Consider the following 27,404-nt stretch of genomic DNA (forward strand, 5'->3'; position numbering starts at 1 on the left):
TCTGTATCAGGCGTCTGCAAGGAAATGCAAATTAAGACAATGGGACACCACCGCACACTGATTAGAGGGGCCAGAACCCTGACGACGCCCAGCGCTGGCGAGGACGCCAAGTGGCAGGGACGCTCACCGCTGATGGGAGCGCAGAGTGGGGTGGCCGCTGTGGGGGACAGAGAGTCTGGCGGTTTCTTACAGAACTAAATACACTCTTACTGTACGTTCCAGCAATACTGCTTGGCATTTACCCAAAGGGACAGATGACTTAGGGCCACGAAACATCTGACACGGATGTTTACAGCAGCTCTGCTCATAATTGCCAAAACCAGGGAGCAACCAGGATGCCCTTCGGTAGGTGAATGGGTAACAGACTACGGTCTGTCAGCTCTAGAAAGAAATGAGCTCTCACGCCACAGGACATGAAGGAGCCTTGAATGCATCTTACTAGGGCAAGAAGCAGATCTGGAAAGGCTACGTACTGTGTGATTCCACTTACGGGAGATTCTGGAAGAGGCACAACCATGGGGACCTGGAAGGATTAGGGGTTGCCAGCGGGGTTGGGGGAGAGGGATGAACAGGCAGGCATGGGAGCTGGCGGGACAGTAAAACTACTCTTGTGGGTGCATGAAACTCTGCATTTGGGAAAATGCATTGAACGTACACAAATAATATAAACTGTGGACTTTAGTTGACGATAGTGAATCACCGTGGGCGCATCAGTGGCGACAAAGGTCCTGACACAGGATGTGAACAGTAGGCAAACTGTGGGGTGGGGGCAGGGGCACAGCCTACGGGACTCTCTAGGCCATCTGCTCTATTTACCGATAGACCTTAACCTGTTCGGACAAGAGTTAAGTCAGTTAAGTTTTTTAAAGTGTCTGTTCCCTTTATTCGAGGACTAGTGAAATACCCGTAAACAGAGAAAAATGAGAAACCTTGAACTGTCACAAGAAGAGAAAAACCTGACGGTTGTCTTTGTTTTACACAAGAGGGGCTGTCTCAAATGAATATTTTTTTGTTTATTTTGAGAGAGAGAGAGAGCACGCGCTTGAGTTGGGGAGGGGTCCAGAGAGGAGGAGAGAAAGAATCCTAAGCAGGCTCTGTGCCGGCAGTGCACCCACGACCCCGTGGGGCTGACACCAGGCCACCACCCAGCCTGCAGTGGGCGGGGCGCTGCTGTGCCCGTGGGGTCAGGTTCTGCCCCTGGCGGGGTGCCCGCGGAGCGTCCCAGCCCCCACATGTGGTCTCACCCCCCAAGCGTGGTAACCGCCCCCCGTCTGCTCCGTGCAGGCCAAGAAGGGCATCTCCTCCCACCTGAGCACACTGGCCGACTTCGCCATCGAGATGTTCGACGTCCTGGATGAAATCAACTACCAGTCTTACAACGACTTTGTGCTCCGTGTGGGTATGTGGCCTCGGACGCCAGCATGCTGCTCCTGCCCCACCCAGGGCTGGTGGCCTGGCCCCTCCTGTCCAGGAGGGAGGGCAGACCTCCCAGGGGCGGCCTGGGGGCACAGGGACAGCTGCCTCTGAAAGGGTCCTGGGAACCGGACCTGAGACCCAAAGGGTTGCTGTTGAGCTCACGAAATGTCTAAGTCCACTTGTGGTGGGCTGGGGGCGGCAGGGGGTGGGGGTGGGGGAATGCTCCAAAAATGGTTGCTTGTGGTGGTTCTAGAATTCAGACGTCCAGTGTCCAGTAAAAATCCTAAGAGCCAGGCTGAGTGTGAGGGTGACGGCAGGGGTCTGCGGAACCTGGCACCCGCCCGGCCCGAGTCCCTGCGTCCTGCTCTCTCCTCTGGCCGGGACTCCACCGTGTGTAGTGACGTGGCAGGAAACAGAAATTCTGTTCCTGCTCCCCCATGGGGACCTAGCAGGGAGCCTGGCCCACCAGCTGTGGGGGAAGTGGCCCTCGGGCCCCTGTCTGGGCCCCGCGTCCTGCATACCACATCAGCACCCCGCTGCTGGGCTGGGACGTAGTGCCTGTGGCTGACACAGGAAAGTCTGCAGGATGCGATGTGGGGCGACGTGACGTGGCCTCTGCAGGGCCAGGAGGCCCCAGTTCTGGGATGGCTGCAGGGGTGATGGGCACTCAGACTCTGAGCCACGTGAAGAGAAGGGGGCCTCCGTTCCCCACTTCAGAGCACCCCGAAATAGCGTGAACGGTTCCGGGCCCCATACCCTACAAGACCTGTGGGGTCGCAGCCAGGGAAACGGAAGGGGGCGGCAGTGTGGGGGGGTGCACTGCCGTCCCGAAAGGCCAGGCGTCTGAGCAGTGCGGGGTCTCCGTTCCAGGGAACGGGATTCAGGATGAGGACGGGGACGTACGCCCAGGCTTCCAAACGGCCCCTTCGGACCGGACACTGTACCAGGATCCCCGGGACCCCAAGACCCCAAGAGGGGCAAGCTCCTGCCCTCGGAAGCCTTCCCGGCACTGACAGTGCTGACGCTGTTTTCCAGGCATCAACGTGGGCCCTGTGGTGGCCGGGGTGATTGGGGCTCGGAGGCCGCAGTACGACATCTGGGGGAACACGGTCAACGTGGCCAGTCGGATGGACAGCACCGGTGTCCAGGGCAGAATCCAGGTCAGTTCACCACGAGTGCCGAGGCTGGGAGATGAGGCGCAAGAGGCAGGGGCTGGCCTGGCGGGAGTGGGTGGCCCTGAGCCCCAGGGCCTGGCAGGGATGGGACCCCGCCTAGCACGGTGTGTCCACGGCTTGTGGGGCACGTGGTCGTTGCTGTCTGGTTTGCTCTGTGGCCGCGGGGGTTGGCTCCCGCATGGCTGTGTGCAGAGTTGGGGGCGTGGTGAGGGCTGGGGTCCCAGTCAAGGACAGCGAGCCCCTCCGGCATCCAGGACCCTGCCCATGTGCCCGGCTGCCTTAGAGGGAAGGGCTTCCTGGGGTTTTGAAGGGCGGGTGCCGTGGGATGCCTGGCCCTGACCCCCCGGACTGGCCACCCCAAGGCTTGGGGGCAGTGACCGCTCTTCCCAGGTGTGCAGGGCTGTGGGTGGCTCTCAGGACCTCAGTCAGGTTTGCAGGGGCTCACACCACAGGCCCTGAGGCCTTGGGGGGAGGAGGCCTGTCCCTCTGTGTGGCTGCTGCTGGCCTCTGGGGGCCCATGGGACCGGGACAGTGAATGCAGGGCGCTCTGTCAGCGGCCCCAGGTCCAGCACTGGCCTCCCCCTCTGCCCTGATGCCCGGCAAGGTCCTCGAGAGCTGTGTAGAGGCTGCCAGCTCCCCGGCATCTGCGTGTTCAGTCGTTCCTCCCCCCCCCCCCCCCGCCAGCATCCAGCAGGCGCTACGTCCCTCTCAGGTGCCTGGCAGGCTCTTGGGTTCCTGGGTTTAAACTGTCAGGAGAGCTGTGCCCAGCACAGGGCAGGATCCCCTGAGGTGTGTCTGCACGTCTGCAGTCCTTCCTTCGAATTTCTTTTATTGTTGTGAAGTTCGCACACTTTCCCGCATCACCGTGTGTGGTTCGTGAACAGCTCGAAGGCACTGAGTGACCCCACCTGCCACCCAGGACCCTGCGGCCTCCCCAGGACAGGTCACACGTGTGGGGGGACCTTGGTGAAGCCAGGCCACTGTCCCAGGTCCACTAAGTTCCCAAAATCAGATTCCAGCAAGCCCCCGCCATCGACTGTGGCCGTTCTCCACGAAGTGCCTGCCTCCCCCGCCCCACTGTCATACCGCAGGAACCGCCCTTCTGTGGCCCCCGCCCCCATGCTGCATGTGGGTCTCTGCAAGTGCTGCGTGGCCACATTCTGACCCAGGTGCCCGCCTCTCAGGGTCCCAGGGCTCCGACATGCCCTGACCACCTCTGTTCCTGGAGACACTTCTCTCGCCAGTGGCCCCTCACCCGGGCCCCGTCCCGTGTTGAGCACGCCCGCCAGTAAATGCTTCTTATGGGATCCTTCCTCTGCTGGGTCCCAATTGGACATTTGGTTCTTTCCTCAAAGAACCGAGCGAAGGCCCCAGATGTTAGCGATGCAGGTTTGTGTGTCCCGCCCCTCACTGACAGCCACTGGAGCTGGTCCCGCCCAGGCATCCGGCTGGTGCCCCGGCCTCCCCCTGGAGAGCACTGCTTTCTCCTGCGTGCCTGTGGCTGGCTGGTGTGCAGGCAGCTGAGACCCCGGGCTGTCCCTTTGGGGATCCCCAGGGCCCCTCGGGTCCCCGGCTCTCTATGATGCTGGAGACAGGCTGTGGCGGGTGGAGGAGGGAGCCTCCGGGCGGCTCTGTCCCCAGGATCCTCGCCCGCCGACCCAGAGGGGTGCCCGCTTGCTTTCCTCCGCTGCAGGTGACCGAGGAGGTTCACCGGCTGCTGCGCCGGGGGACCTACCGCTTCGTGTGCCGCGGGAAGGTCAGCGTCAAGGGCAAGGGTGAGATGCTGACGTACTTCCTGGAAGGCAGGACGGACGGAAACGGCTCCCAAGCCAGGGAGCGGAAAGTGTGTGGCTACGGGCGAGCCGGCCTCCAGGGCAGACTGGGCACGGGCCCGCCCCCGGTGTCCTCCATGGCTGGCCTCCCTGTCAGAGCCGGGATGGGGGCTCTGCAGGGCTCAGGGCTCCCCCCCTGCCCCCACAGCCAGCACCTGCCTCCCGGAGCAGCTGGGAAGGAGGCTTAGCGGAGCCCACGCTGGCTGCCGGGGGCTCAGGGCACAAATGTGCGGGGCGTCTGGGCCTTGGGGGCTCCAGCAGGGACCAGCCCAGCCGACAGCAGGGCCGGGCGCCAGCGGCTGGGCTGCGGAAGGGGAGCTGTCTAGGCATGACCCGAAGCAGCCGGGCAGTGACGGGCCAGGGGCAGCCCTGCCCGCGTGGACTTGAGGCTTTCATGGGACTGTGCTCGCGCGGTCCTCTCCTCGGTGGCAGAGAAGGAGCAGCTGCCTGGGAGCGGCCGGGTCAGCGTCAGGCTCTGGGCCCTTCAGGACATCCTGCGGGGCTGTGGGCTTCCATTCAGCCAGAGCCGCGGAGCTGTGGCCGGCGGGTGTGAGCGCGAGTGTGCCCCTAGGCAGATGCACCATGAACCCTGTGTGGTGGGGCCTGCGTGGACGGAAGCCAGGCCTCACTTGGCAGGGCCGTGAGGGCAAGAACGTGGCCCAGATGGCTGGGCCCTTGATGGGCGGTTTTGGGGAGCACAGACAAGCCCCCTGTCTGGCTGCGCAGGTGGTGGGGACACCTCCTTCCAGAACGGTCTTTGCCGAGAGCCAGAGGCGGGTCTTCTGGAACTCACGGGCCCTCGAGCCACGTCTCCGCATCAAGACCAGCATCCTCCCTGTTCTGCGCTGTGCTGTCCCTTGACCCCTGATGGCACCAGTTCCTACAGACCCCGGCTGTTCTGGTCACCGTGCTGGTCATCTTGGTCTCCAGTACTTACAACATGAGCCTGCATGGATTTTGAAACAAGTGAACCTCACGACCCAGAGAGAGCTTCTTGGGCGGAAGAACCAGCGGCTGGATGGGGAGTCTCGGAGTGAGTTTCGGGCTGCACGTGTGGGTGTCCGGCCCCCTGCAGGGAACTGTGCAGAGGTCTGGGAGTCACCTATGTGCGCAGGGGCAGACCGAGGACGCCGGGATGTGCTGCTGGGGACACAGGGCAGCAGCCTGGGGAAAGGACAGACCAGAAATACCCGGACGAGACATTCGGGGGCCTCAGCTCCGACCGCAGGAGGAAGGCTGTTTTGGCACCGGAGGGGGGTCTGGGCAGACAAGTCCATCTGGGGACCAGTCCTGACCTGCAGCTCCAGCATGCAGTGCGGCGGGCTCTGGGGGACTGAAGCCAGTGAAGGGGCCTGGGGTTCCTGCTCCCGGGGATGTCCCCAGGCTGCTCCCACTGGAGGCCTGCGAGGCGTGGCATGCTCCGTGGGGGGAGACCCTGCCCAGCTGTGTTGCCAGGGGGGGGCTCTGCGGGGCAGTTCGAGCAGGTTCAGGACAGAAGTGGGTGGGTGGACAGCCTCCCTCCTGAGAACAAGCTGTTTGCTGGCCAGCAACAGCCATCGCTACATTGACAAGGTCTCAGTGGCCCGGCCTGCGCACTGCCCCCCACCCCCGCCGCCCACATTTAGAGACATGGCATGATTCCTTCAGGGGAACCTGAGTCACCTCAAGAGTCCTGTGAGCATGTGGCCCGTGTGCCTGTCTGCACCCAGCTGCAGGGCTGGGGACCTGGCCCGTCTTCCACCCAGGGCAGGTTGGGGGCCGGGGAGCAGTGGACGGCACTGTGGCCTGACCTCGTGAACGTGCTCTGTCACAAGACAGAGGGGACTTTACAGGAATTGAGGGTACGGGCCTTCAGCTGAGGCAGGGTCCTGAGTTCCCCGGGTGGCCCCGGTGGGACCGCGTGTCTCCTCGAAGTGGACGTGGAGGCCGGGCGGTCAGGACGGCCCAAGTATGAAGTTGTTAAAGATTCGGGGCCCCGGCCCTCAGCTGGCGGAGATGGGTTGGTGGCTCCCCAGACACGCACGGCAGATTCCAGAGGTGGGTGGACGCCCATGGGACTCTCAGTGGCCCTCTGGCCTCGCTGGGCCCAACCCGGGGTCCACGGAACCAGGAGCAGCCGACCTCTGTGACCAACTCCGGCAGCGAGGCTCCCGCCTCCATGAGCGAGGGACCGTCGGTCACCAGCGGCTCAGCCCCGCGGCTCCCTGGGGTGCAGGATCTGTGTGCCGCCTCAGCGGTCGCTGCGTGCCATCTTCCTCCGTACTTGGGATGGGACTGTAGGATATTGCCTTACTTGTTTTTACTCTTGTACAGCGTTCACGGACAAACGTTAGCCTTTCGCGTGGGGTCCTCTCTGAATTATTTGAGATGCTCTGTAAACAGCACAGTGTTTCACACGACACCCCTTCGCTCCCACCAAAAATGAGAACAGCCCGTCACCGTGCGAATGACACCCTTTACCCAGACGTGCGATGTCCCCAAGGCCCCGCGTCTCTGCTTGGGGAAGCCACGCCCTGCCTGGGGGGCACTTTGGGGTGTCCCTTGGTGCCCCCTCTGTGTGCTGCTTACGCCCAACCTCAGTAGACTAGAGAGCAACCCCAAACTTCCAGATGCTTCCACGGACCATGGGGCTGGGTGGTCCACTCCACAGGGGCTGTGTCCTGCAGGGCGGCACCCCCCACAGACCAGGTCCCCCGAGCCTGCACTTTTATCAGACTCCAAAGCCACCAGAGCTTCCAGACACCTTCTGTCACTAGAAGCAATAACAACTTTAACATGTGGAACCAAGCCCGGTGCAGGGCAGACCGGTAACTCAGACACAAGCCATGTGCACATGTGTGCCCAAGTCGAGCCATGCTATGGGGGGCCGACACCTCCAGGGCCCCCCCAGCCCCTTCTCCAGACCCAGCTCGGGCTCCTCCATGGGCTTTGCTGTCGGTGCCCCGGGCACAGGGAGCAGAGGGACACAGGGAGGGCAGGCTGGGGTCTGTGCACATCTGTGACTCCCCTTACGCTGTCTCCGTGTGTTTCAGAGCCGGGACGCCCATCCTCCCCACTCAGCCTGGTCGACACTCAGGCTTCGCGCTCAGACAGGACCCGGCCAGCCTTCAGAGGCACACACCCCAGGTCCCCCGTAGCTCCATGCTGGGCCCCCTCAGCAGCCTAGACGTACTGAACCCCTGCTTTGTCCCACTCAAGAAGGAAGGGTTCGGTTGGCCTTGCCCTTCTCTGTCTCGGTCTGGTGGACCCGTCTCTGTCCTGGCATGTGTGTGCACGTGCCCTTGTGCGCTGTGTACCTGTGACTCCCTGAGTCCTTTTGGTCCTTTTGGTCCCTCCCTGGGAGGCAGGCCCCGCCCACTGCACCCATGCACGGCTTACCCGGCAGGTGCTCCCCCCCTGCCGGGCACTGAGCGGCCCCCTGACCAGCTGGGTCACAGCTGACACATGGAATTCTGAAGTGTGCAGGCCTGTCGGCTATATGGAAAGTCACCCCCGGAAACTGACTTGACCCCGATTTTGTAGTGGCTTCGATTAAAAAAACGTAACAAAACAAAACAAAAACAAAAAGTCCACCTTCTTAGAAGCTATTGATTTTAAAATGTTTGGTTTGGTGAAATTAAGGGGCAGCTGTGGCTGGCTGGAAGCAGAGGGCATGGCCGCGTCCTGGCGCCTGGACCTCCTGTCTGCCTGGCTGCGTTTGCTTTGAAAGTTCACACGGGACGATTGAGCCCCAACACCCTCTGACGGGACGTGGGAAATGTGGGGTGTGGCCTGTCTTCTTGTGGCATCTGGCGGTAGTGTTTGTCTTCACAAGTCATAGGCTGGAGTGGGTTGAAATCAGGTCCCAGGTCAGCTAGGGGTGGCCTGAAGACCCCCGTCCTGGAGGGCGGGGTGGGGATGGGGTCAAGGGGCAGACGTTCAGGAAGGCTCCGTTTGGCTCAGCCTAAGGAATATACTCCCACCTGTGCGTTTGGCCAGGCTGGACTCCGGAGGTATGGGGTCGGCACTGGCAGCTGGTCCCGGAAGTGCGGGCCCCTGGGGAGTGGGGCCAGGTCCCTGATACTGTGGCAGGTGGCAAGCAGCCAGAGGCAGGCCCTGTGCCCAGAGACCATGGGGGCCCCACAGCAGCAGATGTAGCAATGCAGAGTGCCCGTGGTGGGAGGGACAGCCTGGTGTGGCCAGCAGCACGAGGCAGGGTGCCAGCCCCAGACCCCGTGCCCTCGGGGCGCTCCCAGGGACGCCCAACTCCAGAAGCCGGCTACTGTCTGTGCGCACCTGCAGGCCGGTCCTGTAGTGCCGGGGACACATGTCACCTGCTTGTCCCCCTCGTGGGAGTAAACGTGATTGCAGGGGCCACGTCTGGGGACCACAGCTCCCTAAAGGGCTTTGTGGTAATGACTCCTACATTCGAATTTCTTAATTTCCCTGCAGATGTAATCCGTCTGTTTCCTGTCAGATCTGTTCACACAGATAAACCGTAGCTGCTGTGCTGGAGCCATGATTTGCTCACATCAGTGCGTATGTGCGTGTGTGTGCGTGCGCATGTGTGCATGTATATGGGTGAGTGTGTGTGTGTGCACACACGCCCGTGCACGGGTGTGAAATGTGTGTACGTGTGTGTTCTTGCATGGGTGTGAAATGTGCATGTGTGTGCAAGTGCGTGTGTGCATTGTGTGTGTGTGTGTGTGTGTGTGTGTGTGTGTGTGTGTGTGTGTATGTGCATACGCGGTCTGGCATGAGCAAAATACAAACCGATGGTGTGTTCCTGAGGCTAAGATGGGGTCACAGAGAACAGACTGAGCTGGGGGGCAGCCAGCCTGCCCCCAGGCGTTTGGTGGGACTGTCCCTGCGTGCCCTGCCTTGATTTCCCTTAGAAATCCCAGCCCTGGGAGGTGAGGAGGGGCAGGGGCAGAGCGGCCGTGGCCCCCACACGGCGCCTCTGTGTCCGGCCGTAGACAGGAGCAGAGTCTCTTCCTGATGTTCTTAGAACCTTCCGTCTGCCGTGTCGGTGAGGAAGCCCAGGGCCATCGAGGCAGCAAACTGCCCGTGTTCTGTTGTTGGGTGTGGTGGTTTCTGTCTTCAGCCCGTCTGGGCTCCCTGTGCACAGAGGCTGCAGAGGGGCCCGTAGGTGGAGGGCAGGAACCCTGGACGAGGAGCTGGCGGGGAGCAGGGCACCTGCCTCTTGGCTTCACGGCTGGAGGCCAGGTCGTCGGCTGCCCGCGGCTGTGCAGACAGATGTCCACGCACAGGGCCCTCTTGGGTGACTTTGTCAGCGGTCAGCGCGCCGACCACAGGGGCGGCCACGCCCTGTGGGTGAGGTTGCTCCGGACACAACCTCGATTCCTTTGTGCAATCTGTGCATTCCTCCCCACGCATCACTGGATTCTGTAGGTTCCGCTCGGATAACCGCGGGAAGGGCCGGGGTGAAAACAAGTCTGGACGTCTCCACGTGGCCATAGACGAAGGAAACAGCGCCTCTTTGGTGGCCCTCAGGGCCCCTTCCTTGAGCTGCGCGCCCCGCGGTGTTGTGAGGCACCCCGGGGCTCGGAGAGGTTATTGACTTGAGCGGCATCACACAGCGCAGAATGGCAGGGCCTGTCTGTCCCGAGCCCTTGGTTTTTGTCACCCTCCCCCCGCCCTCGGCTGACGCTGCTGGTTTGGATGGAGCTCCCGGCTGGTCCGCACCCGGGCCGGCTCTGAGTGGTGTGTGGCCAGCCATCCGCGGCTGTGCCCTGGGCCCGTGTCGGCCTCACCTGGCACCCTGCTCTCCCCGGCACAGCATCTTGTGCTTTCGACCGCCACCCCCACCAGGTTGCTCCAAGCCTGAAGAACCCTGTCTCCATCCCTTTCTGTCCTAAATCTGTGTGCTGCCCACCTGTCCTAGCCTGAGCAAACCGCGGAGCGGCGGGGGGACAGCTGCCCAAGGCTTCCTGCGAGGCCTCTCTGGTGTCAGACAGGCAGACAGGGGCCCCCAGAAACCCCCAGACCACACACACGCCTCCCCACGTACACGCATCCAAGTGGCCCCCAAGTCCTGGTCAGAAGGCACGTGAGCCCTGGAAGGCGGTGTCTGCCATGTCCCTCCTGATGGCACAGCCACCCAGTGCCTCACGCTCCTGGCCCGCTGTGGGTGGGCGGGGTCCCTCCTGTAGGTCGGAGGATGGCCAAGGGCAGGCTTCCCCGGGTGGGCGTGGAAGGCGAGACAGGGGTCGCGGAGGTGCCGGGTCCCCAGCCTCCCCGGCCCCGACCCCTTCCGCCCTAGGCAGCTCGGAGGCAAACAGTGTGCATCACCTGCTGGGGACTGATGTGTAAACAGAGAAGCTGTCCTAGGCCAGCCCCCCCAGACCTGGCCGACCGCTTGGGCTCACTAGTCGTGTGCGACGTGCGGGACGGTCTGTGGGAATGGCCCCTCTGAGTGCCCTGTCTGTGCGCTCTCGCCCCCCACGGCGTGGACCATGGGCCCACCAGCAGCCAGAACTCGATTCTCACCTCCCACCAGCGGCCCCACCCGACCCCGGGCCCTGGACAGAAGCACACGTCCCAGGGGACCGCTGCACCCCCGCCGTGGGGAGCCCGAGGAAGCTCACAGCGTCCCTCGCACACCCTGGGGCTCCACCCCCTAGGAACATCCGTCCTGCGGGGCCGTGCGGTCTTGCCTTCACCCTGTACAAATTATGGGCTCGCAAGCCACGTGCACTCAGAATTGCATGCCGTGAAACCCCCACGTGTGTGAACCCACTTTGAACTTGAAAACACGCATCACGCGCAGAGGGACGGGCCCGTCTCGGGCCATCTGCCGGCTGGCCGCAGAGCGTCCCCGCGACACAGCGCACCCTGGGGCCCAAGTCCGGGCAGCAGCGCCTGCACCAATGATGCAGCGTGTCCCAGCCCGGACGCCCCTCCTCCCTGACCCGCCCCAGCCGCACGATTGCACACCCCCTTGCACAAGGAAGGTAACACGTGACCGCCACCACCTTAGAGTAGCTTCCGTTCTCGCCAATGGTCAACCCAAAGCCCACCCTGGGGGGTTTCCTCACTTGCCAAGAAAGGTGGTGTGAGCCCCGCACCCTCCGCGTCCCGCCGGCTGTGGCCGTGTCCCAATGCGGAAGGCAGAGTGGATGGGCACGGGGACGGGCTCTCCGCCCACGAGCTCACTCGAGAACAGTTCTTCAGACACAAAACCAGGTGATGGGGTCGGAGTGACGCCGGCTCACGGTCACCGGATAGCTTCTCTCAATAGATTTGTATAATCAATACGGGTCTATTTTTACGTCAGCCCCTCACTGTACCTTCCGGTCTTTTCCAAGATGGTTCAACCGAGACAGAGAACTGAGTGATGGGTCCTATTTTTATTAACAAAGAGGTGAACAGACTGAAAAGTTAACGTGAATGTACATTTCTTAATTGCGACTTTTCTACTGAGTGTTTGCACTATACTTTCTGGAATCTTATTTAACAAAAATAAAGGAAAAAATTGCTTGACTAAACTTTGTGGTGGTTTTCATTGAAAGCCACATGGTTGTGGGCGGGATCTGGAGTGGCTCCTGCCTCACTGCCCATTGAGGGGGACGGTGGTCTCCTATAAAGTGCGGGGGGCCCCCGCCTGGGCCTCAGTTACCCCTCCACTGACCGTGGAGTTTCTGCTCCCAGCAAGAGTCTCCGGGGAGATGACTCACTACCTGGGGTTGGTTCCTCAGACTGGTGAGTGTCCCCTGGTTGGGGATTCCCGTGGAAGCAGACCAAGAGGGGACAGCAGGGAGTGGGGGGGCCACATCAACAGGCTGAGCCATGCCGCTCACTAAAAGTGGGCTGTGCCGGCCGAGTTGGGCCAAGGTCGGGGCATAGCGGAGAAAAGGCCCTAAGGCAGCAGACCAGAGTGTCAGGGAGGGTTTGCCAGCAGTGACACCAGCCACCCTCTGCCAGGACACAGCTAATGCCACCGTTCGGGGAAGCCCCCTCCTACCCCTAGGTTAGGGGGCGAGAGAGGCCAGTGGTGCAGGGACCACACATATCTGGTGGGGAGGCAAGGGACAGGCCGGACCCTGGAGAGGAGACTGTGGCCCAGGCTCATCCCATGGAGCCTGAGACCCGCCCCCCGAGGGCAGGGGTGGGGCGGGGCGGTTGCTGGCTCAGCCTCCTCCCTGCCCTGAGCCCCAGGCTGTTTCCAGCACCTACTGACCCCCTCCCCCGCCCACCCCCCCACCCCCCCACCTCAGCAGCTTGGCAGAAGTCACAGGGAGCACACCCCTGATGGCCCCAAACCTGCCCCGCCCGCTGCTCCCCTGCCTGTGTGACCCCCATTTCCAATGCTAGGGACGCACAGTGGAGGCCCCCAGGCTTTGTCTCGGAGCCCCGGCTATCGGGGGCCCTGCTGGCCCCGTCTCCTCGTCCCACATCCACCACCTTCTCTGGCTCTGCCTGGCCTGTGTGCCTGTCTGCTGCCCCTGCCCCGTCCTGCGGGGGCCCCTAGGCACTCCGGCCACTGCATCCCCCCCAGCTACTCTCACAGGGCTTCGGATGCCAACTGGTCACGTCCTAGCTGTGCCGGAACCCTGCGGGGGCCCCCAGCTCACGCAGGTGAACGGGGCCCTCCAGGCGCTCTGAGGGCCGCCCCCGCCCACTCCATGCTGTCCCAGCCCCTGCCTCCACACGGGCTCCCCGCCATCCCCGGCACCCCAGACGCTCAGCCAGGGCCAGGGGTCCCTCTGCGGCACATGCCTCCACGTCTTGGTTCGCGGTCAGCCTCCCCAGGGGCCTCGTCTCTGTGTTTAGAACCTGCCCTCCCCCTGTTCTGCCGTCCCTGCCATGAAATGAATGAATGAGTGCACAGGGCGACCGCGTAGACGGCTGTATGCATCTCCAGGGGCTCCTACGACCCAGGAGCCCAAGCTGGGGGCTTCAACAACAGAGATGTACCCTCCCGCCTCTGGAGGCCGCGTTCCTTCTGCGTGTGGGGGGCAGTCCGGCCTGCGCCTCTTCCAGCTTTGGGGGGCCTCCAGCGTCCTGGGCTCGCGGTGGCCCAACGTGCCTGCCGCTGGCTTCTCCCTACGCGTCTGCATTGGGTGCAGGGCGTGACCTTAATGCAGAATGACGTCTTCTCTGCACCCTCACGGTAATCACAACTGCGAGGACCTGTGTTCCAAGGGAGGTCTGGTAGGGATGGAATTGTCCCCCTCCCCAAATTCCAGGCTGGGCCTGCAGGGAGGCAGTCGAGGCTCAAGGAGGCCGAGGGTTGGTCCCCGTGATGGGACGGGTGCCCGTGCAGAACGAGACCCCCCAGAACCGGCCGCACTGATGCCCGGATCTCCAGTGCCCGGCCTGCAGGACAGCAAGGAGTAAGCACTGTGGGAACTGGCAGATTCGGACAAGGCCGCCTTCTCAGGCTGTGGGGGGGGCTCCCCGCCTGTGAACCCAGCGGCAGCCGGTGGGCATGGGGATGTCAACAAACCACAGCGTTGGCCCCACAGCAGCCACAGGGTGGGGCCCTGACACCAGCACAGAAGGAAGCGGATCCAGAGTTCCTGAAACCAGAACCGCAAGTTGGACTTTTCATGCACCTGCCGCGTCGGGATCAGGTGTGGCGGGGGGGGGGGGGGGCACGCTTGGGGTGTTTGTAGGGGGAACTGGGATTCTAGGCTGGCAGTCGGTTCCCTGAGTACTGAGAACACGGTGGGTCCCCAGGCAGCAGGACCCGGCAGGCTTCCTGATCATCCTCGGAACTTGGTGGGAGGTGTTTGTGGCTGGGAACTGTCCTGGATGAATAGCCTGATGTGCAGGGCCTGTCCGTTTCTCTGTCCTCATGTCTGACCTCCTAGGATTTGGACACTAGATGCCGGTTCAGCCATTGTTTTCTCCAAGTTTACTCTCTTTGTGGGAGATGCCCTCGATTTTATCTTCCAGGGCTCCTGTGGGATTGCTCACTTCTGTTATCCTATTCTTTATTTTTTGAGAGCAGGGGAGGGGCAGAGAGAGAGGAAGAGAGAGAGAGAGGGAGGGAGGGAGGGAGGGAGGATCCCAAGCAGACTCCTTGCTGTCAGCACAGAGCCCAACTAGGGGCTCGATCTCACAAACCAAGAGAAAATGACCTGAGCTGAAATCAAGTCATATGCTTAGCTGACTGAGCCCTCCCGGGCACCCCCACTCTCACCCTGTTCTTAATTCCTACACGTCATCTGCTGGGTATTTCTCTGTGGGGCATCCTCTTATGTCACTGCTGTCCCCCGACGCTGCTCCCATGTCTGGTGTGTCCCTGCCTTCACACCTGCTTCCCGCACAGTGTGCGTTCCCATCCATGAAAGTTCCGCATGTGGCTGGGACAGGGGCACCTCCATGTCTGCGCCCAGGTGTTTCCTCTCAGGCCATGTCCCCTGTCCTCCTGGGGCCCCGGGCCTGGTGTGGCCTCCAGGACCTACAGGGAGACACCTGCCCTCTGTATCCACGATGCGAAGCACCCCATGGCCACTGCGCACGCCGGCAGTGGTTCTTCCGGCCCCAGAGCCCCTCACGCGCCCCCACGAGTGGGCCCCCTTCTCCCTCGGGGTAACCACGCTCTACAGTGTCACGTGCCGGGGTTAAAAAGATCACAAGGTCAGAACCTCTTTGTTAACCGGGAAATTTAAGCTCCCTTTAGAAAATAGGATTATTGCTATATTTGAACTTGTTTCTCCCATCATGCTTTTAAATATTTTTTGTATGCTTTTTCCTTTTGTTGATTTAAAACACCGTATTCCACATCTCTACACATTTGTGGCTGGCACAGAAAGCCCCCGAATACTGTGCATGTTTAGAAGGTATCCACATTTCAAAGCATCATGTTAAATGCCGGATTGTTCCCGACTCAGAATAAACGCCAGAGCCGCCATCCTCGTCCAGCGTAGCTACACGCTGTTCTTATCCACTATTTCAAATCCCTGCTTTTTTAAAACCCCACAAATGAGATACCCCTACTGTATTCAGATGATTTAAAGAATTTAGGGGTGCGGGGGGGGGCTCAGTCGGTTAAGTGTCTGACTTCCACTCAGGTCATGATCTCACGGATCGTGGGTTCGAGCCCTGCTTCGGGCTCTGGGCTGACAGCTGGGAGCCTGGAGCTGCTTCAGATTCTGTGTCTCCCTCTCCCTCTCAAAAATAAATATTAAAAAATAAAACAGAGTGGGGATGAACACATTTATAAGAATAAAATCGAGCTCTGTTTTTATAACCATGAAGCATCCTGCAAAGCTGTGCCCGAGATGGTCTGGACTGGGAGGTCCATGTGGTTTTGTGTGTTAGCTGAAGGGCCCCAAGCGCCCCGCTCCCTCCTCTCGACAGAGGGCCTGCACCCCCCCATCTGTTTGGTGGGACCCCAGCCCCAGGAACGCACTACCACAGGGGGTTAAATTCTCACCACCCCCACAAAACCAGTGCCTGAACTGCCAGAACCACCTCCCGGTGAGTCGCGATGTCTGACTTCCCCGGAATGCACCCTGAGCCTGCTGGGAGTGTGGCCCCAGCTCTGTGTTGGGGGGGGGGGGCAGCTCACCACGCTCCCTGGTCCCTGGGTGGCCCTGGGGAACCCCCGGGGGCGGGGGCACCTGCTCCCTCCATCCCCTGCTCTCCGTTGGTGCTTCTGAGGGCCTCGCATGGGATCAGAGTTACGGGAGCCTTAACTTGCCCCCCACCCAACCCAAGCATCACAGTGGAGAGCGAAGTGGTCAAGGTGAGGCCCGGGGGAGCCCCAAGGATCAGGGTTTTCAGCCAGTGGATGGAGGGCTGGCCGCGGGAGCCCCAGAACACAGTGCTTCCTGGCCCGGCCCCAAAATGCAGTCGTCCTCGATGGTGAGCTCGTGATGAGTGGCCTCCTCGATGTCCCGAAGCAGCCTGACTTCCCACTGCCTCACGCGCTCTGTCTGTGGGGGCAGAGGTGTCCCTGAGAAGGCCTACGTTGCAGGAGCCCTGGCTGTTGCTTGAGACGAGCCTCGTATGGCCAGCAGGTGCCCCGTGCAGGCTGCAGACCCCTGCCCCCCTGGGCTCCCTGGTCACCCGGTCCGTCTGCTCCCACGTGCCCCAACCGCCCAGAGGGCCGCATCCTGGTGTGGGGACAGGAGGGGTGGGTAAGGACCAGGGAGCCAGGTCTGACAAGGGTGCAGAGGGGCAGCTGGGGGGCCGGCTGGGCTTCTGTGGGACCATCGGCCTGGGGCAGACAGGTGACTGTCCAGGCTTGTGGCAGGGAGGCCCCCTGACCTGGGGGTCGGGGAGTGGGGAGGTGGGACAGGATGAGCCCTGCTTCTAAACAAGGGGGGCTCAGGTTGTTAGAAAGCAGAGCCGGGGCGGGGGAGCTGAGCCAGACCACATGGGGGGCGTGCTGGGGCTGGGCCACAGAGGACAAGTCTGGAAGTTCTCAGCCCCCATGGCAGGCCCTCCCAATTGCTTCAAAATGTAAAAAATAGTGACAACCCTCTGGGGGTAAATAAGGAACAGGAGAGGCTGGTGCCCTGGCGTGCTGGGGGAGGGGGGCAGATGGTGGAACCGTAGGACGGGGCGGGGCCACCAGCCAGAGCAGTCAGTGCAGCTGGGAGCTCTGTGTCTGCACTGAGAGGGCTGCCCCATCTCTGGGGGCAGGTGGGGACCTGTGACCATCGCGATATCTGCCCCGCAGGGAGACCCTCAGGCCCCTTCCCTTTGTCAGCTCCAGAATATTCCGGCCAGGCTCACGCCCCTCCTGGCAGCAGGCAGGACCACTGGCCCGCGGGGACACGCGCGTAGAGCTCCGCACGGCCCTGCGAGGCCGGGCTCCCAACTGCAACCAGGCGGCCACAGAAGGCGGGCGGGGGCAGCAGGGAAGCTCCCCCTCCCCTAGTAACACCCCAGAGACGTGAGCAGAGCCAAGCACAGGGGTTTGAAAGGCCAAAGAGAGGAGCCAGCAGAAGAGGCCAGGCATCCCGCAGTGACCTCAGAAGGTGGACCCCAAGCACCCCTCTCGAGGGCAGATGAGGGGTAAGAGGAGAAAGCCACCACCCAGGCCACCCCACACCTGACTTCCCCTGAGTTCCAGCAGATGTGGGGGGGACAAGGGCCTTGAGGGCGGCAGAGTGGGGATTTCCCCCAGGGAACCAACAGGCCCACTGTCCACCAGACACATCCCACCTCTGGTCAGCAGGACAGGCCAGCTGGAGCCAGCCGAAGCCCCACAGTGCCCTTCTCAGAACCTTCTAGAACACAAGGGCGTCAGAGGAGAGGGTGACGCTGCTGTGGGCCAGGGAGCAGAGCTCACAGCAGGAAAGGGGCCCCGGGGGCCAGGGGAACGTGGGGGGAGGCCCCGGGTCTGCACTGAGCCACGAGGAAAGAGCCCACAGCTTCCTGGGCTCACCCACTCCACCTTAAGAAGGCCAGCAGGATTTATGGCAGTGTGTTCAAGAGTTTGGGGAGCAGATGGGAACTGGGGGGCACAGATGCTCCCCACGGGGTCACATGACCCCTCAGAGCAGGTGGGGCAGGCCCAGGACATCAGAAAGGTCTAGCAGTGAGGGAAGGGTAGCTGCCCTCTCTCAGGTCACAGCCACCTCCATGGGCCCTGAGCCCCCAGGTGGGGATGGGGTGGGGCTAAGCCGGGACAGGGCCAGTGTCCAGCTAAGGGCACAGTCAGGGACAGGGGTTGGGGACACAGGGATGTCAGGGACACAGGGACAGGGTTGGGGTCAGGTCAGGGACATGGTCAGGTCAGGGACACAGGGACAGGGTTGGGGTCAGGTTGGGGACATAGTAAGTGACAAAGTGCACAGAGACAGGGTCAGGGACACAGGGACAGGGTTGGGGTCAGGTCAGGGACACAGGGGCATGGTTGGGGTCAGGTCGGGGACACAGTCAGGGACAGGGTTGGGGTCAGGGTGGGGACACAGTCGGGGACAGGGTCAGGTCGGGGACACAGGTACAGGGTTGGGGTCAGGGCGGGGACACGGTAAGGGACAAAGTCAGGGGCACAGAGACAGCGTCAGGGACACAGGGACAGGGTTGGGGTCAGGTCGGGGACACGGGCATGGTTGGGGTCAGGTCGGGGACACACTCACGGACACAGTCAGGTCGGGGACACAGTTGGGGACAGGGTTGGGGTCAGGGTGGGGACACAGGGACATGGTCAGGTCAGGGACACAGTCAGGGACAGGGTTGGGGTCAGGGTGGGGACACAGTAAGGGACAAAGGGGCACAGAGACAGGGTCAGGGGCACAGGGACAGGGTTGGGGTCAGGACAATCCTACCACAGCCGCCAGCTCCTTTGGGTCCCTCCTTCTCTTCCCCGAGGTGTTGGGGACCCCGGGCAACCTCAAGTGTGGAGACCGGCTCCGTGCTCCCCCGGACTCTGCCTGCCGCTGCCTCCGAGTGACCGAGGCGGGTGTAGGAGGATCTTCCTCGGGATCCCAGGGGTCGGAGGCGGGTGCCGGCCAGACGGTAGAAAGCTGCAAGTTCCGGAGGGTGGCCATGGTGCTCCAGGAAAGGCTTTCGGGCAGCGGGGACTCAGCCACGGGGCTCCCTTCCGGGCGGTAGGGGACGCGGCCCTGTGGCCTCCTGTGCAGGCTGGGCGTGGCATCCCGGGGGGTGCTATGCTTTGGGACGTTTCTCGGGGATAGCTGACTCGTCACTGAAGAAGGACCCTCATCTTCTGCGGTGGACTTCAGCCCAGACACCTGTGGAAACGGAGCACGGAGGTCGTTTCTCTACAAGGTCACGGCAGCGGGCCTCCGAGGGCACACCCTCCTCCTGGGCCTGTGCCCTTGGGTGGGGAGTGTGCCGCCCAGAGACAGACCCCAGCGCAGGGCGGGCCGCACTCCTCCGGCTTCACCTGGTCTGCTGTTTGGTCAAAACCAAGCCCCAGTCAGAATGGTTTTAATGATAGAACCGAAAAACAGACGGTTTTCACGTAAAGACACTTGTTTTCAGGAGAAAACTGCAAAAACGTCATCAGTGAATTCATCTTAACATTTACACTCAACATAAAGGAGCAGGAGTCTGGGCGGAGGTGCATGCATCAGGCAGGTGTGCAGGGTGGGGGGACACAGAGCGTCCCCATCCTGGGTCCTGAGCCCCCGGCCTGCAGCAGTGGCTTTGTCAGGGCTGGTTCTTCTTCCAGAACAAAGCCTTGGTGGAACCCCTCACACTCCTGTGCTCACGGCTTTTTCTAGATGCTAACACACTGTACTCGGCAAATAGTTTTATCATCATTATAAAGCCATGGTCTGCACAGTGCTCCTTGAAAAGCTGTCACGTCGGGCACCTGTGGGGCTCAGTTGGTTGAGCATCTGACTTCAGCTCAGGTCATGATCTCACGATTCAGGAGTTCAGGCCCCACACTGGGCTCTCTGCTGTCAGCACAGAGCCCACTTTGGATCCTCTGTCTCCCTCTCTCTGTCCCTCCCCCACTCTGTCTCTTTCTCAAAATGAATAAACATAAAAAAAAAAGCAAAGCTGTCACATCAAAACTATGTGACAGATTGAGCAGTTTGTTTTTTGTAAGCAGTTCTCGTGTGTCTTTTCAATACATATCAATTTGTGCTGTTAATTAGCACCACACTGCATCTAGCCAATCTACTACCATGCTAGGTCATGTTCAAAGTGAAGTCCAATCCCACATATGGAGTGGGGAAGAGTATCAGTGGACTACAAATCCAATAAAGGAAATAATCTCCAAAGTATGTGAGGCATTCCTACAACTTGAGAGAAAAAAAAAAAAACAAAAAAAACCCCCAAATCATCCAATTAAAAATGGGCAAGAGACACGAACAGACACTTCTCCAAAGAAGACATCCAGATGGCCAACAGACGCATGAAAAGATGCTCAGTGTCACTCATCATCAGGGAGACTCAAGTCAAAGCCATGATGAGACATCACCTCACACCTGTCAACGAAGCTAAAATTAACAACATGAACAACAGGTGTTGGCGAGGATGCAGAGAAAGGGGAGCCCTCGTGCACTGCTGGTGGGAATGCAAACTCGTGCAGCCACTATAGAAAGCAGTGTGGAGTTTCCTCAGAAGGTTACCAGAACTACCAACGACCCAGCAATTGCACCCCCAGGCACGTAGCCAAAGGGAAGGAATGCATCACCCTGAAGAAGTGACAGCACTGTCTTGTTCGCTGCAGCATCAGTCACTATTCATCTCCAAGGTGGATCCCCCTTGGCAGGACGTCCCATGTGTGTTTTCGGTGGTGGGAAGAGCAGTTTCCAGTGATAGAGTCCATTGCTGACAGTGCTGCCCCAAACCATTAAGAAAGTGGTTGTCGCACAGGGTGCAGGAGGAAGCAGAACTCTTTCAAAAGACCAAGTGTATAAAATCTCCAAGACGAAATGACGCCGACATTCTGGGAAGCCTGCTGGCACCATAGGCGTGACAGCGGCATGTCCACCGGCTTCCACACAGGGCGCGAACAGCGCCAGCGGCTGGTGCACCACACTGCCACTTTGTGGTCCTTGAATTCCCGCTGTGATGCGTGCATGAAGGGGCATGATTGGGTAGGGACTGGGGGGAGGCAGAGCTGAAAAGTGTTTTAACGATGTGGAACTGGTCAAGGGCTAAACTTGTCCTGGAAGAAAGCACAGATGCTCCCGCTGTCTCGTTCGGGATGCTGCGGGAGAGGGAGACCGCACAGCAGCCTTCGGTTTGCCGTCTAACAAATCACACTGGCACTGAGCGGCTCAAGGCAGACGTTGGTAGTCTGTTTCTGTGGGCCAGGGCCCTGGGGTCTCCCGTGGGGTTGCAGTCTGGCCGTCCTGGTTGAAGTCAAACAGAGAAACAAGGAAAACTAGAAAGTCCAATTTCAACCTCTCTCTGGTCCTGCCCCATTAGCGATTTGTAACAAAGAACAAAACCACGGAATACGTGTCCCGAATGCAAAGAAGTTCTTGTGTCATAAATGGAATCCTGATACACACGGGTGTGTGAAATCACCGATGATATTCCACGTCCCCGACTCTCTGAATGAGACACACGGCATAGATGCTGTGAGAACAGAGTTAGGTGTCTGAATTTCCCACAGGGGCTGAGAGCCAGGCCAGGGCAGGAGACGGTCTGCAAGCAGTGTGGGGGGAGGGGTTGAGTCTTGCAGAAACGTGCTCAGTGGAGGGTGCCGGGCATTCAAAATCTGACCTCAGGGAGCAATCAGAGCATTCCTAGGAGGTGAGTGCATCATCACTGGGTGGCTCGGGGAGGCACAAGCCGAGCTGGAAACAGAAAACAGGTCTGGCTCCACGTATGCCTGCAGGAGACACCCCCCAACCCCCACCAGCCCCTGAGTCAGAAAGCCAGGCTGGAGTGCCCTCCTGGGAGGGGGCCGGTTGCAGAGCTTCAACTTTGTAGCTCCTGGGCTGCTCCTGGCACCTCGTTTCCTTTAGCAAAAGCTTTAGAAATTGATTAACGTGAACTCAAACAGCCCGAACTGGATTTGCTCCAGAGAATGAGTCAGCGGTCTCTCGACGCAACTGCCCCATCGTCGGGTGGCATGGGTGCATGGGAGAATTCTAGGGGCTCCGCACCCTCCCAGGACCTGGGGCTGTCCACTCCTGACATCTTCTGCGGCTTTCTAGTAGGTGAACGGCACTGTCTCCCAGCGGCGGCACGGGCTTTAACGACCAGCGGGGGCAAACGCCTTTTCATTTCCTCGCCACCTACATCCCACGTGCACATCTTCTTTGGTAGTCGAAGTCCAGGCACCCTTGCCCTGGCAGCAAATGCAAACAGAATACGCTCGCCTGCCAGCAGGCTGGCGTTGGGTTCGAAAACACGTCCAGCTGCGGACCATATGTGAAGCTGTGTGGGAGACAGAAGGCTTCTGAAAGAACCAAAGCAGGATGACAAGAAAGGCCAGGCAGGGAGGGACCAAGTAAACACAGGCAGTGCCTCTGATGTCATCGCTGGAAAAGGCTGAATGCGTGGAAAAAGACCCAAGACAGCCCCACGGTGTGATAGGAAACAAAAGCCAAAATGTTTTCCTTCTGGAATTACCTTTGCAACACATACCGTAGCATCAACACAGAGCAAAATCCACAGAGACGTATGGAGAAACGGAAATAAACAAGTCACTGAGGCAAGCCCACATTTTATTTATGTATTTTTGTAGCCCCTGGTAGATCAAAGAGAAAGAAACGATCCAAGTCCCATGAACGCAATTGGCGCTTGTAAAGGGAAACGCTAGGCCATGCTACTTTATACAGGGACCAGGCTCAGGGCAAACGTGGGGTGTGAGCACAGACTGGGGCTTCCACTAAAAAGACACTACAGGGGAATGGGGACACATTTTCTCGTTAGCAGAAGTTACTTCGAACTAACCTGTTCAGGAAAGCAAACTGAGCCAATAAACGACCAAATGTCGATACGCTTCTCCATAATAAGAATTTGATACATTTTTGGTTAGACAATGCTGTCACATGACAGCTTACAGAAAGAAGTGTGTGTCTGTAGCAATACATGGGCAATGCAAATGATCTAGACACACATGTGGGAATACTGCCTGGGGATCTGGGCTTCAAATGAGCAGGGAAGGGAGTTTTTTCCACTGCATGTCGTTGTTCTGCCGGGTTGGTCACTTAGGAAAACAAAAAAATAGCAAAGCCACGCCTCTACCTTGTACCCCACATGAAAATAAATGACAAGGGACTGAGTATTACATTCTTTAAAAATTCACAGGTTACTAGAAATAAAAACAGGATAATTTTGAAAAATCTGAAACAAATTGGATTGTTAGATCCTCCACCAGGATAAATTCCAAATGGATAGCAAGGGGTAAATTTTGTGAGAGGGGCAATGAAATGGGGTCGCTTATGTCAAGGGTGTTTAGAGGGAGCCAGGAGGCCATGGGGGGAGGGGCGGCTCACACTCAATTCTCATGGTGCAACCATGAACTTTGAACTGTGCCAACCTCCATAAACTCCAAGGACTCACCCCAAGACCCTGCAACTTACTACCATAATGGACTTTGCTCGGTGAGAGACTTAGAAACAACTCTGTTCAGCCAATCTGAGTTTTCTGCGGCCAACACCAATCAAAACTGACATAGACCAACATTCCCCATTGTCTTAAAAAAAACGCTGAGTTCTGTCCCCAGGGGGACATGATTTGGGCTGTTCCCGAACTACAATTCTGAGACCCCCACATGAACACTTTTGTTTTATTTCGGTCCTGCCTCTTTTCTCCGTGGTCAATGTTAACAAACAAACAAACAGAACTATAAAAGCACTGGAAAGAAATATGGGTGATTTCTCTGTAAATCTTGTCAGAAGTAAGGCTTTCAAATGATAGCTCACAACACAGAAGCCATAAAGGAAAATAAGTTAAAATAAATACATTTGAAACTTCTGCAAAGACAAACCGGCAATGTACTCAGTGAAAACACACAGCCCATACCTCCCATGAAAGGTAAATGAGAAGTTAATGCTCCTCAGACTCAGGAAAAAACCAAAACCTAACAAACATGCAAAGACCCTGAGCAGGTGGATGGATGGATGGATGGATGGACGGACGGACAGACGGACACACACACACACACACACGTTTTTCTCATACACTGATAAGAAAAGGTCCCTATGCTTTGGGTACAGGCTCCTCCCCACACCCCCCCCCCCCCCAAACTGAGGAAAACTACAAATGTAACATTCTAGTAGAACATAAAAACATCCTTAGCCTGTGGTGGGGGCTGGGGAAGGCTGCAGGGACACCCACATCTGTTTAGCCCCTTACCCCCACACCATGGGAAGACATTACCTAGCTGCAAATGAAGATGGGCAAGGACAGGAGAAAGGTCCCCGCTTGTCTGGAGAGGGAACCAGGCGAGCAGAGACTTGGGGAGACTCGGGGCAGCCGCCCAGACCGGCCTGGGGAGTGTCCGAGGGGTCCCCTCCCAGCCACAGCTCAGGGCTCTGGAGGGCAGGCTCTAACTCCCCCCGGGGACCCCTCCCAGCCCGGCACCCCGCTTTTCCGTGCGCACGCGGAGCGGGTGTCGCACGGGCTCCCCGCGGGGCGGACACCGACCGACCCGGCCTCCCTGACGGGCTGGGGGAGGGGCGGGGGTGCAGGACCCGGCACCTGTCTGATGTGTCAGGTGAAGGCGCCTCGGGTCTGAGCGCAGGGCGCCCCACATCAGGGGACGCGCGGTGACTCGGACCCGCCCGCCGCCAGCGCCCCCCATAACGGCCTACCTGCGCCCCGGACTCCATCCCGCCTCGGCGAGGACACAGCCGCCGCAGCCGCGGGCCCACGAGCCCGGTCCCAGAAGTACCCGCGGGCGGGACCCCACCTGCCCGCCGCCTCCACCTGGGCCCGTGGCGGCGCAGGCGCAGGGAGGAGCGTGGGCGGGCCGAGCCCCGAGGGTGTCCACCTGGTCTGTTCCACGCACCTGTGTGCGCTTCTGGCCCGAAGAGGTCAGGGCCGCGGGCCGTGGATGCCGGAACCTGAGTCCCGCGAGCGCGCCTGGCGCTGGGTGGTCTACCTGCCTGTCACAGTGAGCTAGAGAGGGTACACCGTCACCCCGCCCTGGCACCCACGGCAAGGTCCGTGTCCCTGCGTCCTGAGCTAGGGAGCGGAGAGCTGGGTGGTTGTCAGAACCCTGCGGGACAAAGGGGCACCGGCTGTCAGATGGGCCCTGGCGCCTCCGGGACTGGCATCAGGGCGGCTCCTGGGGCCTGTGATAGCCCCCTGCGGGGAGTGCCCCTCAGGACCCCCACCCCATCCCCCCTGCCGGGAGCGCCCCAGCCCCCTAACCCTTCCACCCCATCCCACCCCACCCCATTCCCCCTGCTGAGAGCTCCCTCCTGCCCCTCCACCACCTCCACCACCCCCACCCCATCTGGTACCCCCTGCTGGGAACTCCCCCCACCCCACCCCATCCCCCCTACCTCCTCCACCCACCCCACCCCCAACCCCTCCCCCTACTCCTTCCATCCCACTCCCCTACTCCACCCCCACCCCCTTCCATCTTCGTTCCACCCCCTCCACCCCAGCCCACCTCACCTCTTACCCCCCCTATGGTCTTCCACCCCACTCCCTCCTGCCTTTGCCCCTTCCCCCCACCCCAGCCCACCCCACCCTACCTCCACTCCACCTCCTACCTCCTCTACCCTACCCCAGCCCATCCCACCCCCCCTACCCCCTCCACCCCCCCCAAGCATTTCTGGGAGTGGGACTGAGGGGAGGGGTGCAGACAAGAGGCTAGGGGCCCACCTGAACAGCCTCTGCCATAGTTCATCTACACACCAGGTCAGCCTTGCAGAAACTGAGAAAGATTCACGGTCTTGTGGATTCATGGAAATGGATGATGGGTGAATTTTAACATCATTGAAATCCATTTCATTTTTATGTAACCATGACATATAATTAGTAATAATTTTTAACCCCCCCCTCCCCCCCCGTACAGTCCATCCTTTTCCCGATGGGGAAAGTGAGGGCCACCAAGGGGAAGAGTTTGTTCAAAGTCCTGGAGTGAACTAGGTGGGGCTGCCTTGACATCCCAGTGTCCTGATGTCTCCTCACCGTGTCAGGCCAAGTGGCCCCTGTCCTCCTGGCTCCCAAGGGTGCCTTGACCTCCAACCTCAGGGTGCCCTGACCCCCTGGCACATGGGCAGTGCTCTGAGTGCAGCGTAAGGCTCTTCTGTTTGTGTTTGTGACCAAAAACAATTTTGAAATCCGCAGAGTATGTCTAGGGTCATGTTAGTCTGGCACACGGGCGTCACCTGTCACCAGTGCCCTTTGTTGCCGCACCGGGCAGCCCTCTGAGGAGAAGCATGGGGGTCCGGGCCAGTCTGTGGAGGTCCCTGCCAAGGGCCCAGCACATTCCTTGTGTGGTGCCCGGAATTGGACACCTCTCGCTGTGCTGAGGCTGAATTCAGGCGTGACTCAAATCCAAGCTGTAGACGCACACGTGCCCACTGGCCCGCCACACCGAGACCTTCGTCACAGGTGCAAATAATCCTCTTGGTGTCGGACAGTCCGCCTCAGAGCCTGGCTCTTATCACTTTGAAGCTGTGGGCTTTGGACAAGACATGCAGACAGCCTGGGTCAGTGAGCACGGCGCGCTGAGCTTGCTGACCGTGTGCAGGGAACCCCCCGCCCCCCAGCAGCGCCCGGCAGGCGGTAAACTTGGCAACGACAACTGCTGCGTCCATGGTACCGCCGGCCTTTCCTTTCCACCTGGCTTGGGGCTTTCAGAACTCCAGCACCCTGAGTGACTGTGGCTTCTGCGCTGGATATATATTTGTATTTTCTGTATGTTATGATGTTCTGGCGTCTTTCTGGCTGGGGAGAGCCTCCCCGCCTGCCTGGGGCTAGCCAATCCTTGGAGATGGAAAAGGATCCAGCTGGGAGCTTGCCTTCCATACGGGAACTAGGCGTCCCAGAGCCACACCTCCTCCTCCATCTGGACGCGCGGCCCAGGGGACGATTCTCTCTGGCTTCGTCACTCCAGGGCCAGGTGCCAGGTAACTGGGGACACCCTACAGCCCTCTGGAATTATTCAAGGTAGCCACGCCTAAGCCACTCTTCCTCTTCTGCCCTGCCTTTCCTGTGGAAACCCCGATAAGGACCGTGGGCTTGGCTCTCCCCTCCTCCTGATCATGCTGGTGCCTCCCGGTGGCCCTGAGTGGCATGCCGTGTCTCCTGTCTCTAGGACCCAGAGTACAATGAACTTTCTTCCTAAGCCCCATTCCTATCTAGTCCTGTGTCCCATGGACTTTACTATCCCATATCCAACACATATATTCCTTGGACAGGTTCTATGCAACCACTATGCTTATAGTTGCATTTGACCCCAGAGTATAAATTAGAGGCTAATGACTGATACTTTTTGTAAAACAACACAGAAAAGAAAAAAAAAAAAACCCTGTAAACTTCATTAGTAATCAAGTAAGTGCAAAATATCATATCCCAAACACTGTTTTGAAATTATTCAAATGTGTAAAAAAAAAAAAACTGTCAGAATGCCTTCTAAAATGGAAAGTACCAGGTTCACTGGTGAATCCCACTG

General features: G+C 59.7%; 2 protein-coding genes across 3 annotated transcripts in view; one reads left to right on the top strand and one right to left on the bottom strand.

Moving 5' to 3' along the window:
- The window catches only part of ADCY1 (adenylate cyclase 1), a 113,828-nt gene extending 101,918 nt beyond the window's left edge, over nucleotides 1–11,910 (top strand). The window contains exons 18-20 of one of the 2 annotated variants that reach the window (XM_045494217.1): nucleotides 1,285–1,399; nucleotides 2,452–2,576; nucleotides 4,285–11,910. In XM_045494217.1, coding sequence (XP_045350173.1) covers nucleotides 1,285–1,399; nucleotides 2,452–2,576; nucleotides 4,285–4,611 — 567 coding nt within the window. In that variant the 3' untranslated portion in view covers nucleotides 4,612–11,910. Of the gene's footprint in view, nucleotides 1–1,284; nucleotides 1,400–2,451; nucleotides 2,577–4,284 lie in introns of those variants that run through there. The other variant, XM_045494218.1, reaches the window with a different exon arrangement.
- Nucleotides 11,911–15,575: 3,665 nt separating this feature from the next.
- On the bottom strand, nucleotides 15,576–24,662 carry CCDC201 (coiled-coil domain containing 201). The gene is made up of 3 exons (XM_045494219.1): nucleotides 24,586–24,662; nucleotides 18,658–19,083; nucleotides 15,576–16,311 (listed from the first exon to the last, which is right to left on the bottom strand). Exons 1-3 carry the CDS (start codon nucleotides 24,601–24,603, stop codon nucleotides 16,156–16,158), a joined length of 600 nt encoding a protein of 199 aa, XP_045350175.1. The 5' UTR covers nucleotides 24,604–24,662; the 3' UTR covers nucleotides 15,576–16,155.
- Between the last annotated feature and the right edge of the window lie 2,742 nt (nucleotides 24,663–27,404).

This window comes from Leopardus geoffroyi, chromosome A2, assembly GCF_018350155.1.
Source record: "Leopardus geoffroyi isolate Oge1 chromosome A2, O.geoffroyi_Oge1_pat1.0, whole genome shotgun sequence".
Taxonomy (NCBI): Eukaryota; Metazoa; Chordata; class Mammalia; order Carnivora; family Felidae; genus Leopardus; species Leopardus geoffroyi.

Bases quoted from the DNA above. Each gene is read 5' to 3' on its own strand.
- CCDC201 (XM_045494219.1), bottom strand. The intron at 16,312-18,657 runs GTAGGATTGTCC...CTGCCCCCACAG, and splicing joins CAAAGGAGCTGGCGGCTGTG to ACAGAGCGCGTGAGGCAGTG.